At 37.9% G+C, this 16,752-nt stretch overlaps 1 protein-coding gene across 1 annotated transcript in view; it reads left to right on the forward strand.

Moving 5' to 3' along the window:
• The window catches only part of BCAS3 (BCAS3 microtubule associated cell migration factor), a 372,406-nt gene that overhangs the window by 66,747 nt on the left and 288,907 nt on the right, over window positions 1-16,752 (forward strand). The window contains exons 12-13 of the mRNA XM_054394123.1: window positions 5,645-5,815; window positions 14,510-14,603. Coding sequence (XP_054250098.1) covers window positions 5,645-5,815; window positions 14,510-14,603 — 265 coding nt within the window. The remainder of the gene's footprint in view (window positions 1-5,644; window positions 5,816-14,509; window positions 14,604-16,752) is intronic.

Here is a 16,752-nt window from a genome sequence, read left to right on the forward strand (position 1 = left end):
CCAACCCTAACAATTCTGTGATTCTATGATCTTTTATATATCTTATCCTCAGAAACTGAGGATGACTAATTTTGAAGCCAGTAAGGAGAAGATGATGACCTTACTTGCTGGGTAGTACTAGCCTAAGGATCATAATCCAGCAATTCCCATAGTAAACTGAAGATCTGAAAGCACTGAAATGATGATGTTGCATCATGTGAATTGATGCTGAAGATAAAAATGTGTTTATAATCACAGGAGAGGATAGATTGTTAGCCTCTATGGAGATGAAGAAAGAGGGAAAGTCAGGAAAAGGAATAATCATCCATCTCTATACTGCTTTGCCTTTTGCCAAGCAAATTGCTGTTGCTGTCAACTGGCTGCTAGATGTCACTGTAATAGACAAGATTAATACTACTATACTTCTAAATATTTGCACAGTTTGGCTCTTTTGTCTATCTGAGCCTTACAGTATCAATTTGTTACTGGTGTTTGAGTGCGCAGAGCTAAATCTCAGATGTTTAATTTATTACCAATTTCAGTGAATCTTGGCTTAGCTCCTAGCAAAATTTTCATCTCTGGTAACTGAAATGCTGACATTCTCTTTGGCAAATAGATACTCCAAGTATCTGTTGCTCTTTGTCCATCACATTACCTCACCGTAAACTTTACTCCTCGCTTAAGTAAGTCCTAATTTATAAACTTCTACTGCTGTTCTATCTTATCAGCCTGCAGTGATTCGTCATTCCTTGGCTTTGAGCAGCAGAGGTATTAGCTTTTTTGAAAGTGGATGTGCTTCTCTGTTCCCTACACTGCTGCTTTCTGGTTCAGAATTGCTTCCATAGAAGTTCTTGTTTTGTCAGATTATCCTCAGTGGCAGCCTTTTCTCTGTTTGGGTTCTGATTTCTTGCTGAAGGAGGTGAAAGAACTTCATATAAAGGAGAAAGATAAAGCTGAGAGCAGAGCAATTTCAGCAGGGTCACTTTTGAGAATTACCTCTCAGATCCTCTGCAGAAGGTCTCGATGACAGTACAGAATGTTACTTTAATGGTATTCCCTTTGAGAAATGCTTTGGAGTGTCCTGGTAGTGAATGGTGATTTTGTCCTCAATGTGATGTCCTGCTGTGTGCTGTACTCAATGCAGCTAATAAATTCTCTCCTTGTTCCAGTAATGTAGGAGTCAGAAGCTCCCCTGTTAACCTACAATACCAAGGTCAAAGCTGTGGTCATGTTGGAGTGTGGTGTTTACTGGTGCCAAAACTCCTGTTGTTCTGGTAGCATGATGAAAAATTCCTTTCTGTCATCTTCCCATTCCATTTCAAAATTTCTAGAAGGATTTAATTTTTCCTGTTTCTCCTTAGATGCATCTTGCAAGAGCATTGCTTTCTGCTGTTGCTAGGAAAACACAGGTGCTTTTTCCAGCTTAATATCTGATTTTCCAGTTTAATATCTGATTTTCATTTCCCTGCATTTAGTTGGTGGCTTTCTGTCTGTTCATCTTCTGAAACCCTCTGCTAATTTCTCTCATTTGACCAAGCAGAAAATATCTGGACATAAAACATGTCAAGATTCCAATTTAGGTTGATCTTGGAGGTCTTTTTCCAACATACATTCCTAACCACATGATTCTGTGATTCTGATGATTAGCAAAGACAGAAATTGATATGTTTGGAAAAATATTGTTCCCAATGGGATAAAGATTCTTTTCACTCCAGTTGAACCAACACAGTAGAATGAGCATAGAATATAGAGTCGCAGAATCATTTGGGTTGGTAAAGACCTTTAAGATCATCAAGTCCAACCATGATGACGTAAGCAAACGAGAAGATGCCTATCTCTCTGCCTTGCTGAGCGTGGTGTGATACTCATCTTTCAGGACAAATCCCAGTGTTACTTAGCAATATCAGTGACAGGAGAGTGTTCAGGTGCTTGGTTTGAGATAAGCATCTGAATGTGGAATCGCTTGTTAGAATGATCCATGTGTGGACATTTGGGATGCAGCAGGGAAGAGGAATTAGATGTCTCCGTGGTCAAAATTGCCATGCTGTTGAAGCTGAATATCCTAATGAGTTTCTTCCCTGTCCTGCCTCTTCTCAGAATAGGCAGGAAGAGCAGGAAAGGGCGACGTCTTTTTGAAGCATTTCAACAAACATTTAGTTTGAACTTGAATCTGTAATTGATTATTTGTTCTTTTTGTTCAGACTAACCAGGAAGGTTTCGTATTGTTGATTATTAAGTCAGAGCTTTCTGATATCCCTTTCTGCTTTCCATAGATTTTCATTTGTAAAAAAAATGAATCCTGTACAATGTGTTTATTAAGTAAAACAGGAACAATATGTTGTTTTGTCACTAAGAGGATGCAAGACCTCTGTTGGAACAAAACAACCTAACAGGAACTGAATGCTGCATTTTAATGTCCTCATCTAATGGAAGTTGTGCTTATTTTCCAATTAAATGAGTGCACACATTCAATTTAATGAAGTATTTCCCTTTCTTTACATCTGAATGAATGTGAAGTCTTATTTTTAAGCAGGTAGGGTACATGTGAGCCTATAAATCATTTGTGTGTTTGCATAACGTGCATCATTGCTTCCAAAGGGACCTGGATGAAGTCTTTTCATTTCATTTATGAGAAAATTTCACTGAGTGGCACTGGCAGGTTCCCACCAATGACAAAGGCACTGGGACAATGCAAACTTTAAGCCATTTTAAAATGTATTTCGTCTGTCGAATGTCCAGCATCAAATTATAAACTAAGTTCTTCTCACCTCATAACTTCTTTTAGTTGATTCTTTCTCCATATCTTTTAATCCTGTAGCGGCAAAGTGATTTAGCAAAGGCTGCATCTGTTTTCTCTTGTTACCTGATAACTTCTTAATGAGTACTAACAGCTTATGTGAGAGCAAGGTCATTAGCTCTAATGGATGGAGGGGACAGCCGATATGGCATGGGAAAGGTTAAAGATTACCAGAGAAGTTTTTGCAAATATACACACAGCACAAAGAAGTAAGTGCTGTAATGGTTTTGCACTGATATTTCTCAGCTAATGGCCTCATCCACATCTCTGTACACCTATTTCTTCTCAGTAGTCCTGCAGTAACAGTCTGCCCAAACACAGAGCAGTAATTCATTTTGCTAGATAAGCCTTGCTAAATTTTTTTTTCCTAGAGAGCTGTAAATTTATACTTGGCACTTTGTCATCCAATTTCTCGAGGTGTAATATCAAAGAAATTTTCTAAAGTAGATCAGTTAAAAGTCTTGGTTCTTTTAATTTACTTATTTTCCCATATGAAAACTTTTATACTGATCAATCTTTCTTGCTGTAGGAACTGCCAGTGCATTTTATATTATTTTTAATCAATAAGTATTAGTCAGTAACTACCTTGTTTATTATTCTTATACAACAAGTATTGCTCAGAAACTGCCTTGTTTATTATGTTCATACAACAAGTATTGGTCAGAAACTGCCTTGTTTATTATGTTTATACAACAAGTATTGGTCAGAAACTGCCCTATTTATTATTCTTATACAACAAGTCAGAAACTGCCTTCTTTATTATTTTTATGCAATTAACTATTGCTCAGAAACTGCCCTGTTTTAGTAACTGACACTTTGGTAAGCAAAGTGTCTGTTGAAATGTGTTCTGGTCATGGTACTGGGTCAGTTTTAGGTATCATTATCTGCTTGAAGTTTTTCAGTCATCAAAATTCGCCTCTGTTAAATTTTTGTTTCAATTCTCACTTGTGGTATCTGAGTCTAAAAAGAAATAATAAGAAACAAATGGCAGGATGTTACTAAAGACTTTAAACCCCAAAGACGTTCCTATGATAAAGGCATGGCTCGATTTTAAGTGGTAGTATCTCCATTAGCTTTAATGGGGTAAGTACATCAGCTGAGGCATCTCAGAGGTTAATCAGGCTTCCTGCTGGATGGTGCCATCAATACCGTGTGGCGCCTAATTCTGTTGGCCCTTCAGAGGTTTTCCTGACAACACACTAACAGACTTTGTGTAAGTCATTTCCTATGAATTATTAAAACAAACGTTTGGCTGCTAATTGATGAACACTAATGTGTTTTCTAATCACTGCAGTTTGAGATTTTAGCACTAAACAAAGCAGTTGCAATTGATTTGTGGCTGCTTCTTGGTTTCAGCTTGTGATCTGTACAGTTGGGGTTGTTTTCTGTTTCAATTTAGCAGGCAGCTTAGCTTGTCTTTTTAGTTAAGAATTGGCTTGTTATAGTGTCATTCCATTTGGATCTCCTTTGCTATTTCTTATTTATATTGTGTAATAAATCTGTTCAGTTCTTTAGAGGCAAAGGAGGCACAGTCCTTGATACAAGGAGAAAGTCTTTTGAGTTGTAATTTGGGTTATGTTGCTTTAAATCTGTATCTCTGCCTCTGTCTGTGGTCTCCCTCTTTCTCTGCATGAAATAAAACAACATAAAACCAATCTTCAACCCCTTTAGATGATAAAGGCTGGTGCAATGAATCTGTTTCCAGAGCCACGTCTGGAGGACATGCAGACTAGGGGAAGTCACGTTGTTTGTGATGGGCTATGCGTCTGCAGAGCTGTCCTCTCTACCACCTTTAATTCTGGAGGCTCTGAGTCCCATCTTCAGTGTTAGTGCTGCAAAAGGCAGAATTGCTGGGAAAATGAATGTGGTTGCTGTATCTATCAGAAGCCAAACTCCCTGTCTCTTGCAGTTGTGCAGAAGACACAACTTCAGCATTAACCATTAGGTGTTAGAAGTATTTCTCTGTGTATCGCTGCCCTCCACACACACACAGCTTGGCTTCATCATTTGATTCTTCTAACTTGCCATGGCAATAAGTAAATAACAAAGTTAAAGAAAGAAACTGTAACATTTAAACAACATTCAACTATTTCTTCTTGTCCAAAATATTTTTGGAAGCATTTAATTTCCAAAATAAAGACGAATACTTCAAATTGAAGGCATGCTAATTTTCTTGTTCATAGATTTCTGTTACAGTCAGCCTTCAGCAGCTTATGGATCACTTACAAAAACATCTGGTTTGTGTGCCACTCTTGTGCACAAGCTAGTTCTATTAATTAATTCCAAACTAAAGATGAATATTTCAAATTGAAAGGATGCTAATTTATTCTTTATATATATATATTTCTGTTACATTCAGCCTTCAGCTACTTACATATCACAAAAACATAGGGTTGGTGCATCTCTTGTGCACCATCAGGTTATATTGATTAATTCCAAAACAAAGAGGAATATTTCAAACTGAAAGGATGCTATTTTTTTTCATATATATGTCTGTTACATTCAGCCTTTAGCAGCTTATGTATCACTTACAAAAACATCTGGGTTTTGTGCTTCTCTTGTGCACAATCAAGTTATATTAATTAATTTCAAAATAAAGATGAACATTTGAAATGGAAAGGATGCTAATTTATTTTTTATATATATTTCTGTAACATTCAGCCTTTAGCAGCTTATGTATCACTTCTAAAAACATCTGGTTTGTATGCTTCTCATGTGCACAATTAAAATAATTGACTCCAAAATAAAGGGGAATAATTTCAAATTGAAAAGATGTATATTCATTGTGTTCAGAAAAAAAAAAATCATTGAAGATAAAGCCACAAAGCAGCCCTAAATATTATTTATTGGTTCTCTTTCTTTTTGTAGACAATAAAGACTGGACTTACAATGGTTGGGAAAGTAGTTACCCAGCTGACAGGGACGCTGCCTTCAGGAGCAACCGAAGAAGAAATTTTAGCTCATAGCAACCTTCGTCGGAGTCCTTTGGTGCCTGGAATCATCACAATCATTGATACAGAGACAGTTGCAGAGGGGCAGGTAATGCAGTTTGCACAGCAACAGAATGTGCATTCATTTTCACCAAAAAAAGAGGGGAAAAAAGAACCCCAAACAGCTCAGGGAAATATATTGTAGGCTTTTGAAAATGAAAAATCACTGAGATTTTTGCCAGGTCAAAAACTTTTACAGACACACACAGCTGTGATAAAGTCCTATTGGGGACTGAAATTAAGCCAAAATATATATTGTCCTTAGAACATATTTATGTGACACTTTGACAACATCGAGTGTGAAGTGTCACATTTTGTCTCTCTAACACTTGTTCCTAATTGACATTGATTTATGCTGATCAGTTGAAATGTATATGTAGTCTGATTATATTTATTAATATATAACGTGGCTGGAAAATGTGATTGTCTGGAAGTCCTGTGGATTGTTACGTTCCAGTTGAAAAAGCAAAAGCAAAAGCAAAAAGGACGATGAGTGAAGTGGGGTATTAAGTATAAAAGCTTATTTTTACCTCAATTCCCAAACTGAAATGTAGTCAAGCATGACGCTGTTGTGAGGCATATTTACTGTTTCACTAATACCATGCAGTACACTGTGCCAGACAAAAGAATCTGTTGAAAAATCCACACCAGGATCACACAAACTTCACATTGGAGTGCTGCAGTGTCTTTGTGAGAGCAAATAGCCACCTCTTTTTGTTTGTTTATATCCCTCATTGCATTTTAAAGTGGCTGGCTCTGGGATCAGTGTTTATGCAGGACTCCCATACACTTCATTAGTCTGTAACCATTTGGTAAGATTATTTTTTTCTTTTATAATGTTCGCATTTATTGCATTTAAAAAAAATAAAAGCAGTTTATTTTATCTCTATTTCACATCATTGCAATACTTATTGCAGGTAAGTTTGTAAGGTGTTAATGACAAATCAGAAATCAAGTTATTTTCTTACCTGAGAGGAAAATAAAGTATTTTACTTGAAAACAAGCAAACCAAACTGTTTGAGCTGTAGTTGTGTTCCTGAGAATCAGGTTTGGAAGTACTTAGTTAAGCAATGTTAACATTGAAAGAGGGTTGTTCATATTACATTATAGCCTTTTTCTTGTCAAATCAAAAGAAAAAGAAAAATAGAGAATAGAAAAAATAATTATTTTTACTTAACATCTTAGAGTCTAGGCTTAAAATAAGTCTGTTGACCTTTGGGATTTGGTTTTGTTTTCGGGGGAGAAGAGAGGGGGGCAAAAAGTATTTTCAGTTCTATAGTGCTGGGGAAAAAAAAAAAAAGAAAAAAGGGAGGAAAAAAAAAGAAGGAAAATTTTGCCTCATAAATTTCTCATGGAGCCTTGTTTAATGTGGTCATTATTTCAAGTGGTCATTTTCTGTGTTTTGATTCTTCTGCACAGGCCTAGGGGGAAAAAAAAAAAGATATATCTTAGGTTTTTAGTTCTTGTTATGTATGATTTAGAGGTTTTATGAACTTGTCCTCTGACCTTAACAATAGTAGGGAGCTATCAAGCCTAAAGGGCACTATGGAAAAGTAGTTGTAAAAATGATAACGCTTGCCTTGTCCAAATACTGCTGCTGGAACATAAATAAGCCATCAGTTCTAGTAAAATAATTTTGGTCTTGAATCTCTAGGGAAGGAGGGTCTGAGTTAGATATCCTAACTGCACCTCTGGCATTCATATTTTTGTGTTTTGAAGTTTGAAAATGCTATTAAATTAATAATTTATTCTCAGTGCTGAGCCTTGCTTTGGGAATTCACTTTCTCTTTTTCCCCCAGGAAAAAGAAAATAATCTTTCTCTTGCCTTGTTAGATTTTTGTGCTGCAGAAGTCTTTTTAACAGTCTTTTCTTACTGAAACCTGCATCTAGCAAAAAGAAAGTTGATTAAAAATAAATCCACCCTGTGCATGGTCTGACTAAAGCCTGTCATTCAGCAGTGCCCCACTAAAGAACGTTCTGATGTGAACAGCATCGTGTGGGCTTGCAATCCCCGCTGAGCTCTTGTCCATCACTCCAGCTCTATTTCCACTGCCAGGTGGAAATGTAAGTTTTTGTGCACATGTCCTCATTTGAACGTGGCAGACTCTGATTTTGGCAGTTGTGTGAGCTGCCTTGTCCCAAGGAGCCTGGCAGGGATCCTGAGCTTGTGTGCTGGCAGAGGCAGACAAGCCTGCAAGAAATGACATGCTAGTTTAGATGGCACATACATGGACTCACTGGGTAGTCCTGGCTGGTTTTTAGAGCATAATTGAGTGAAGCTTCAGTTCAGGAAAGCATTTTAGCAAGTCTGACCTTTAAAGGATGCAAGGAATCTCACTAAGCTGAATCTGATTGCTCAGAACTTCAGCAGAAACTGGTGGGGAAGTGTCGTGCTGATTTGGAATCTGGATGACTGAGCTGCATTGATTCTTCCTCCTTGTATTAATTTCTGGAATTATTTTACTCTTCTGTGGCAAAATGGTTTGCTGATAGTAGTCACCCAGACTATGTTATTAGGGACGCTGTGGTTGAAATAAAAGAGGGATTGAGGTGGATGATGAAGGCAGAGTGCAGCCTCTCCTGTGGTAGAGAAAGCAGTCGCGGTACAGCAGCGTAGCAAACGCTTTGCTTAGGCTCTGTGTTCTTGACACTGTGTGGCAGCGATTTTCTAACGCTATTATCATCACAGTTTTCAAATTCCGGGTGGGAAATAGGAGATCTGTGTGGGTACAAGGAAACAGTGACATTCCTGCTTCCTCCTGTGATGAAGATGCCTAGCTTGGAGTATTTCCTTCCTGCCGTATGGGGATGCTGCTGGGTGGCTTTGCCCATTACTGGCATCACTCTTCCTAAACTGACTGGGAAACCACAAGAATGAGTGATGCCTACCAAGTGTTTGCTGGGCTGAATGAACACTTGGAAAGCCTTGCATCCCTTTCATCAGTCTAGCAACTATGTAAATATATTTGTGTGTTTTCAGAGGTGCATGGTTTCTAGAGGTGGGCAGCCTCATCATGAAGGAGGGGAATTTCATAAGCAGAAAGGAACTATTTTCTTACCATCATCAGACTCCTAATGTAAAAGGAATACCTGACCTCCTCCAGGCCAGTGATAAAGATCTCTCTCTACCTGCACAGCCTAAGAATTTGGGTGTTTTCATGAGACCGATTTCCAAGTAACAAAAGAAATCTTTAGAGATAAAAAAAAATAATAGTTAAATAAAAAAATAATAGTTTAGAGTTAAAAAAAATAATAATTAAGAAATCTGGTTTAGAAACAGAAAGAAGACAACAATAAATCTAAGACAAACAAGCTTGACCTTTTGAAGGAGCTATAGGCACTTATTTCAGGAGGAAAGGAGATTTTTTTGTTTTTTAATACAAAGATAGATATAAAGGCTTGCAAAGTGATGATGCCTCTGATAGTCCCTTTACTTTGAGTGTAGCAACACAGATTTTAAAGATGCAGTTGGTGCATGTGTACAAACACACAGATTTAGTTACCAGGAAAATGATTAAGGAACGTGTTTTGGACATAAACCAGGAGGACTGACTCCAGCTTTTAAGTTTTTCACTGATTTTTTAGTCTGTCTGCTATTTCAAAGATACCCAGTTGAAAGAGGATGAGGTAGAACTCAGTGTATTTCATGAAATGGACTCTGAGGTTGAAATGCCAACTCACCACTGAAAAATATACAATTAGAGACCAAGGAAATCTTCAGGCTTAATTTTGTGAGATTACGTTAGAAAGGAAAATATTTTTAATAAACCTGATGAATGTAGATATTGTAATAAAATCTGGTCCCCAGCAGCTGTTTATGTGACAGCTCCTGCCTTCAAAAGCACTGCTGCTTTAAGAAAATGTGAATTATGAAGTAATTAACTAAATGCAGAGGAATGTGGAATTATTGAGGTTGGCTGTCATGATATATTTGTAAAAGGAGTAAAAATAATTATCGAGATGCCCGAGCAACTTTGTGGTAAACCAAAATATGTTAACAAGGTTGTGTGCTTATTTAAACTTCCTTCTAATGAAGTGTTAGCAAACTTTTCAGCTCACTGTAATGACTGATTTGAATCTGTTAATTAGTTGAAATGGATAAAAACTAAGGCTGGACAGATGTCCTCTTTTTCAGTAATTGGAATTAAATGTGTAAGCCTTTAGTGGCTTGAGTTTTAAAGAAAAAAAAATTATTTTCTTTTGACCTTTGTTTCTGTATTCTTAATTAATTCATCAGCTAGGCCACCCACGGGTAGTCTGCAATAATGACCTTGCTCAAAAGTCCCCCAGTTTTGGGCCTGAATGTAAATCTGTTAAAGATCTAACATTGAGTTGACAGAGAAATATGTGGCCAGTTTAAAAAAAAAAAACAAAACCCAAAAAAACCCTCTACAAAACTGGATTCTCAGTGCTTTTGATAGAGGGATGTGATTGATGAGAGATCCTTGTGTTGCTTTCACAGATCATCCAAAACACATGAAAATATTGCAGGAAATACTTGCAAAATAGAGAAATAAGATAACATGTTGGTCTTTTTAGGGTTTAGAATGTGTTTGGTGCTTTTCTCTCTTTTTTCCCTGTTCCCTATTAACTTTTTATTGCATTAAAGAGGAATTTTCAGAAAACAAAACACCCACCCTGCAGATTGCTGCAGTCTCAAAAGTTCATTTTCATTTGGTAAGAAGCTGATGAAAATTGTACTAAATAAAGATGCTTATTGGGAGCAAGAGTTGTTGTGAAACTTTGGTCTAAAGCAAAAAAGAAGCTAAAAAAAAATCCAAGCTTATTTGGTAATAAAACTTTAACTGCATACATAATTCCCCTGGTCATTAACACCAGTGCTTTTATTTATCAGCACAGCTTTCACAAAGGCTAATTTGATGTTCTGTTGCTCATATACTTGGCATCAATTTTCTCTCCTCTTTATATCTCCCTGTATTACAGAAGAATTCTTTTTATATATAAATATAAAAAGGGCAACAGGATTCCCTCAGAGCATAATACTGTCTGCCTTACTTTTATTAAAGGAGATCTGTTTTTTGTCAAGAAGACATTTTTGTCTCAGATAAATGGTTCAGGCTGAGCACAAGGCTGGTTTGAGTTTATACTGGATTCTATTAAAAGGAGTGCAGTAGTTAATGCCACAGATTTATCACTTTTAGCCCTTTTCCACTGATGTTTGACCTTAGCTATAAGTTGGGGGAGGTTCGGAGGGGGTTGGTTTTTTTGTGTATATGAACTGTAGTGGACATTGCACTAACTTCAGCTCTTTACATCACTGGAGATCTTAAGAAGTACACATGCAAAGAACTCTTTATTCTGTAATATTCATATTTATCAATATTGCCAAAGCAATTTGTTTTTATGATGATGGGATTCTTCTTGCTTAATTTTATTAAGAGTAGGGCCCGCTTGATTAGATTTGTGTCCATTTTTATTTGTGTTACTTTCATGTTTTATTTAAAAACATGTCTCCACTGGGATAAGTGGTGTAATTTGCCTTTAAAGATTAAAATAATTGAAGTCATAATTACTGGTGGCTTCTGTTCAGCAGTATGGAAAATGCAATGAATGAAGAAAAATATGGCATGGGAGGAAAAAGCTTTGGCTTCAGCTATCTCTTGCCCTCAAAGCAAACACTATTTTCTGATAGTAGATGTAATGATCCCCTAGGTGTGTTGTCTGTCTGTTTCTTTTGGAAAGGAAGATAAAGAGGACTTGATTCATCTTTGTTCAACCACAGTGTTCTGCTGAACTTTAATTGAGCTGGCTTGAGAGCTGCAGCCTTGGCTCAGCAGGTCCAGCTAAGAACTCTGTTGGCTGGACACCTTGTTTTTAAAATGGTGTTGCAGCTTTCCTGGTAAGATACTACTGGGACATCTGAAATAGGCTGAGTGCTGGTTTGCAAGGCCACAGTGGTAGAACAGCCTCAGTGTTTCTTTCTTGTTGGTTCTTTTTCCTAAAATGATGTTTGTAATGGTAGGGAAGTCTGCAAGGAAGACGCCTGAGCATCCCTGTGAACCTCAGTGGCTATGAAATTATACGAGTAATGCTAAGATTTATGAACCTTTTTCAATGAGAGACCTTTGTAAGGTCTTCTAATAGCAGAGTGGTTAGAGGCCACTACCTTGGAGAAAGAAGCCTGTTTAGGATGTCAAGAACTGCAGCCTCAGGATTCCTGTGGGCTTTGTATGCAACATGTAGTGGGAAGCCGAATGAGCTGCTTCCTTCAAGCTTTTTGACAGCACTTGCCTGTGTTATTAGGCAATTTGTTTTGATTTCCAAGAAAAATGTCCAACTCCACTCTTTTCAGTGGTAAAGAACCATAAATTGGCCAAAAGTTTTGGCTTAATAATGCCATTTATTAGCCTACAGACATTGCTCTCTCCAGCACCTTTGTGGATAGCATCTTCCACTTTAGCATCTGCAAGAAGTGGTTCCTAAAAGTTATGAAGCCTGCATGGAAGAGGCCAGGAGTACTTCTTCATGGTCTTTGTCCTTGCTGAAGCCGTGATGAATTAATCCAGTTTGCAGTCTGGAGAAGTCCTGTCCTAGGTGATCCTGCTTTGGCAGGGGGTTGGACTCGATGATCTTCAGAGATCCCTTCCAACCCCTATCATTCTATGTTTCTATGCTTGCCAAATATTCTATATAACCTTTTTTAGCAATGAGCAAATACTGTTGATACCTCCACATTTCTATTTTCCATTTCTATTTCATTCAATATTTTGATTCAACAGGCTGGGTTTAAAAACTTTTCAGTGTCTTCAATAAAGCTGCTTTATGATGTTACTTTATCATTAGTGTACATCCTTAATTACAGCAAAATGCTTAGGATGAGACCCGAGTTAACTTCAAGTGGAAGCTGTGAAAAGATGATGTATAGGAGTTATTTAGTGAAGTTTACATAGGCTGAGAACAGCACAGTGTTTCTTTGAAAATGAAATCTTAGGAAGATCTCCAGACCCTTTGGTTAGTGGTTCTGGAACAAGCACGAAATGCTGACAAGGGAAAGCAAAGCCATAATTGTGCTTATGTGACAGTGCCAAGTAATTTGAACATTTCAAGTCAGTCAGGCACAGGCCTCTTCATCCATATTACGTGACTTCTTTAAACATTTAAAGATGATTTCTCTTTTTGAAGCACAAAACCATCTTCGAATCATTCAGATATCTGTGAGGGATAGGAAGTATTAAAAACCTTTCAGATTATTTTGGAAGCAGCAAACAAATTATTCTGAACTCAAAATGGGAAATTTTGCACTGTCTTGTTAAGAAGGTGGTTTCTGCTTACCACAGAAAGCCTTTTATTAAGTCCTTTTCTGACAGATCTTTCTCATTGTCTTACTTCATTTGGTCTTTAACATGATGTAACCAAGGAATAAAATACTTCAACAGCTCTTGCATGTGCTTGGTCCACACATCTGTTGATTCTCTTTGACAAAGCTAAGAAGATTTTCTTCTTTTTGTACACGTAGATATTGGTGATACTTTCAGAGGTCCTTTTGTATGTCTTCACAGTTAGCTTAGTTTTGACTGGCCCAAGTAGCTTTATCAACCTCAAGCAGCCTTTTGTTGAAACAACCAAAAGCTCTCTTTGTCTCCCCAGAAGATGTTGCACAACACAGATCTCAGGCCAGATATTTCCTTTTCCACTTAACTTCCTTTTGTTGTGAAAACTCTCTCCTATCTCGTAACTGCTTTTTTGCTCACAAGAAAGGATTTTACGGGAGCATCGTTTTTTTCAAAGGGGTTTTGATGAACAACCTTTGTAATATTGTTGCTGAATGTCCACTGAGACAATTTCAGTATAGAGAAAATTCTTGTTAGCTGCATGCTTCACGATGCAGCTGCTTTCATGCACACTCCTAGTCCTCAGCATTTCTTGCATCATTGGGAGATCCAGATACTTCAAGCTGTAAGTGTTCTTACCTGTGCAACTGACAGAAAGCAAACCCACTTTCTTGGGCTGGGTTTTTAGTCTCTTTTTCCTACTCATTTCCCATGTATGCATGTTTATTTGAACCCTCTCAAACAAACTGCTGGGTTTTGTAGTGGTTAAGTATTCCCTTTTGCTTGAAAATCTCAGTGCTACCTCTTGTTTTTCTTTCTATTGTGTGAGTTTTGTTACTGCTTAAAGAAAACCGTGTATTGCTTACAGCTGAAGGAGTGCGTGTGCTCTGCAGTGTAATCACACCAGCCCTCCTTGGCTTAGTCCAACTGTGTGCTGCTGCTGAGTGTGATGGAATGAGACCCCTGTCCAGAGCAGAGCAGGAGAGCTCCTGCCACAGATTTATGAGTAATAGGCTCTTGATTATAGACACACAGGGAGATCACAACTCTTGCTTGAGCCAACAGTGATGGAAGCCTTAAATGCAGTTTCCTGGTGCACTGCATATGGACTTTTGTAATAAGCTTCCATGCATCTATGAATAGTTTATGTAGCAGAACAGTAATATTTTTGTGTTTTTCTTTATAGGATAAATAAATAATCTGTTTATGAAGTGCATAATCCTTTCTAGCTCATAGTAGGTTATTTGAGCCTGTCTCATGTCTCTTCATCCGAAAAAAAACCCAGAGGATAGTTTGTGTTTAATTCACATGCAGCTGTATTTCTAATTCATCCCACTGTGCATTTTATAAACTGCATTTTATAAGCCAATTCCTGTATCACTAAGCTGGTGTTCTCTCTTAGGTGTATTTTTACTTCCTGACCTTCCCTTGTCTCTATTGCTATTACGCAGGTACTTGTCAGTGAGGACTCTGACAGTGATGGTATTGTTGCCCACTTCCCTGCACATGAAAAGCCAATTTGCTGCATGGCCTTTAACCCTAGTGGTAAGTTCTTTTGCTGTTTTAATGTGAGAGTTGCTACAGACAATACAATAACCTAGGGTATATGTTTCATTGCTTTGGAGAAATTGCAAATGCCATTGTGATACCTGCAAATATCAGCTCACTGCTGCTAGGACTTGTGACCTGCTCTGTTGAGTGCTGAATGTGTCATCCTCTGGTTAATTTGTCTTTTCTGGAAATGTCAAATTTAAGCAACTGTTACACCCTGGTGTACATGAGAAGATTCACTTAATCATTTTGAATGCAGCAGAAATAGTATGGAATTCTTTTCTCTCGGGTATTCTGCCAGCCAGGTATCCAGATGTTCTGCTGCACAGCTATCCAGAGGGCCAGCACCTCTGTTAAATTGTGCTCCTCCATAAATAGGAAAATAAAACAAGTTCTTTCACTGGCACTGTTTTTAAAGTAATTTAGGCTGCTATTGTGTGTTTGGTTGACAAAAATGTGTGATCCTCTCCTGAGTGAAATCAACTGTAAGCTGAAAATACCATAAAGAAACTCCTCCAAAGCACCTATTCCTCTTTTCTCTTTAGAAATAACGATGACTCTGGGCAGCAGAAATAACTAGAAAGCTTGTCTGTTAATACATCTTAATAATTTGGCAGTTAACATGTTTACTGCTCTACAGACAGCAAAAAAGAGAATGTTTTGGTTGATTGCAGTGGCCAGTGAATCAACAGCTTCAGCTTGCCCAAATGGATGGTCCAAATGTCACCAAGATCTTGAGGATGAAGTCACATTTCAAAGAATAAAATTAAATGCCTGTCATTTATGTTTTCACTTTTAGTGACCAGTTGGTCTTATTCTGACATCCCATCTGTTGTGTCAGAACTCTTTAATAGCCATGTGCAGTTCACAGCATTCTCACTGTGAGGTTTTGACAGTAAAAAACCCATTCTCATCTGCCTCAATTTGCTTCTCATACTGAACAGATTTTTTTTGTGGACCCTCTGTATTGAACTGAGAATCCACAGGAGTATTTTTGTTTCACTCTGGTAGAAGGAAAATACCTGGGCTTGAGTAATGCTAATCACAGAATCACAGAACAGTAGGGGTTGGAAGGGACCTCTGGAGATCATCAGTTGCAATACCCCTGCCAAGCAGGTTCACCTAGAGAAGGTCACACAGGAATATGTCTAGGAGGGTTTTGAATGTCTCCAGAGATGGAGACTCCACCACCTCTCTGGGCAGCCTGCTCCAGTGCTCCATCACCCTTAAACTAAAGAAGTCCCTCCTCATGTTTAGATGGAACTTCTTATGTTCGAGTTTGTGCCTGTTGTCCCTTGTCCTGTCACTGGACACCACTAAAAAAGGCCTGGTCCCATCCTGCTGATGCCCACCCTTTGAGTATTTCTAAGTATTGATGAGATCCCTCCCCTAGACTGCTCTTTTCCAGACTAAAGAGCCCCAGTTCTCTCAGTCTTTTTCCTCACCACAGAGATGTTCCAGTCCCATCGTCATCTTCCTTTTCTGTCCCCTCCCTGTCCTTCACTAATTAAGTGAAATAAAGACATGTGCTTGAATTAGAATGCTGTATAATAGTAATTGAATGCCTCCTGAGGACAGTTTTTGTGATTAAATACATGTAAGGGAAATGGAATGTTTATGCAAAAGCAAATGAACTTGTTCTTTTTTTTACACTGAAGGATATATTTGCATATTATTGAATTGTTTGTGTTAGAATTAAGGTCTTTTGGTCTGCTCAGGTACTAAACCTGCAGTCTTTGTGTATGACACACAAACTGTTCAGGTCTAATGGTGCAGTAAGGTACTTAATGGCAAAATGCTTTGTCTAATTGATGTTCCTTTTGCCTGATTGCAAACGATGGATGTTATGAGGTACCTGCAAGAGGGATGATTGACAGCAAGGTATTGAATTGTACTGCATGTTCTGGGGACAGCAGGGCAGTCTCAAACAGCTGAAAACTCTTACCTCAGCTGTGAGCACTGTGAAAGCAGCACTTCACACAGGCTTCAGTATTCTTGATTTAACATCAAGGCAGAATTTTGTTTGAAGCCAGTGTTGTAAGTAACATCATCCATTGTGCAGTGGTATATTGCCAATTAAGCTGACCTCATTACCGAGCAGAACAAAACAAGAGGTGGCTTTTGATACTGGCTTTGTCTGTTG

The sequence above is a fragment of the Indicator indicator genome, chromosome 30 (assembly GCF_027791375.1).
Source record: "Indicator indicator isolate 239-I01 chromosome 30, UM_Iind_1.1, whole genome shotgun sequence".
Taxonomy (NCBI): domain Eukaryota; kingdom Metazoa; phylum Chordata; class Aves; order Piciformes; family Indicatoridae; genus Indicator; species Indicator indicator.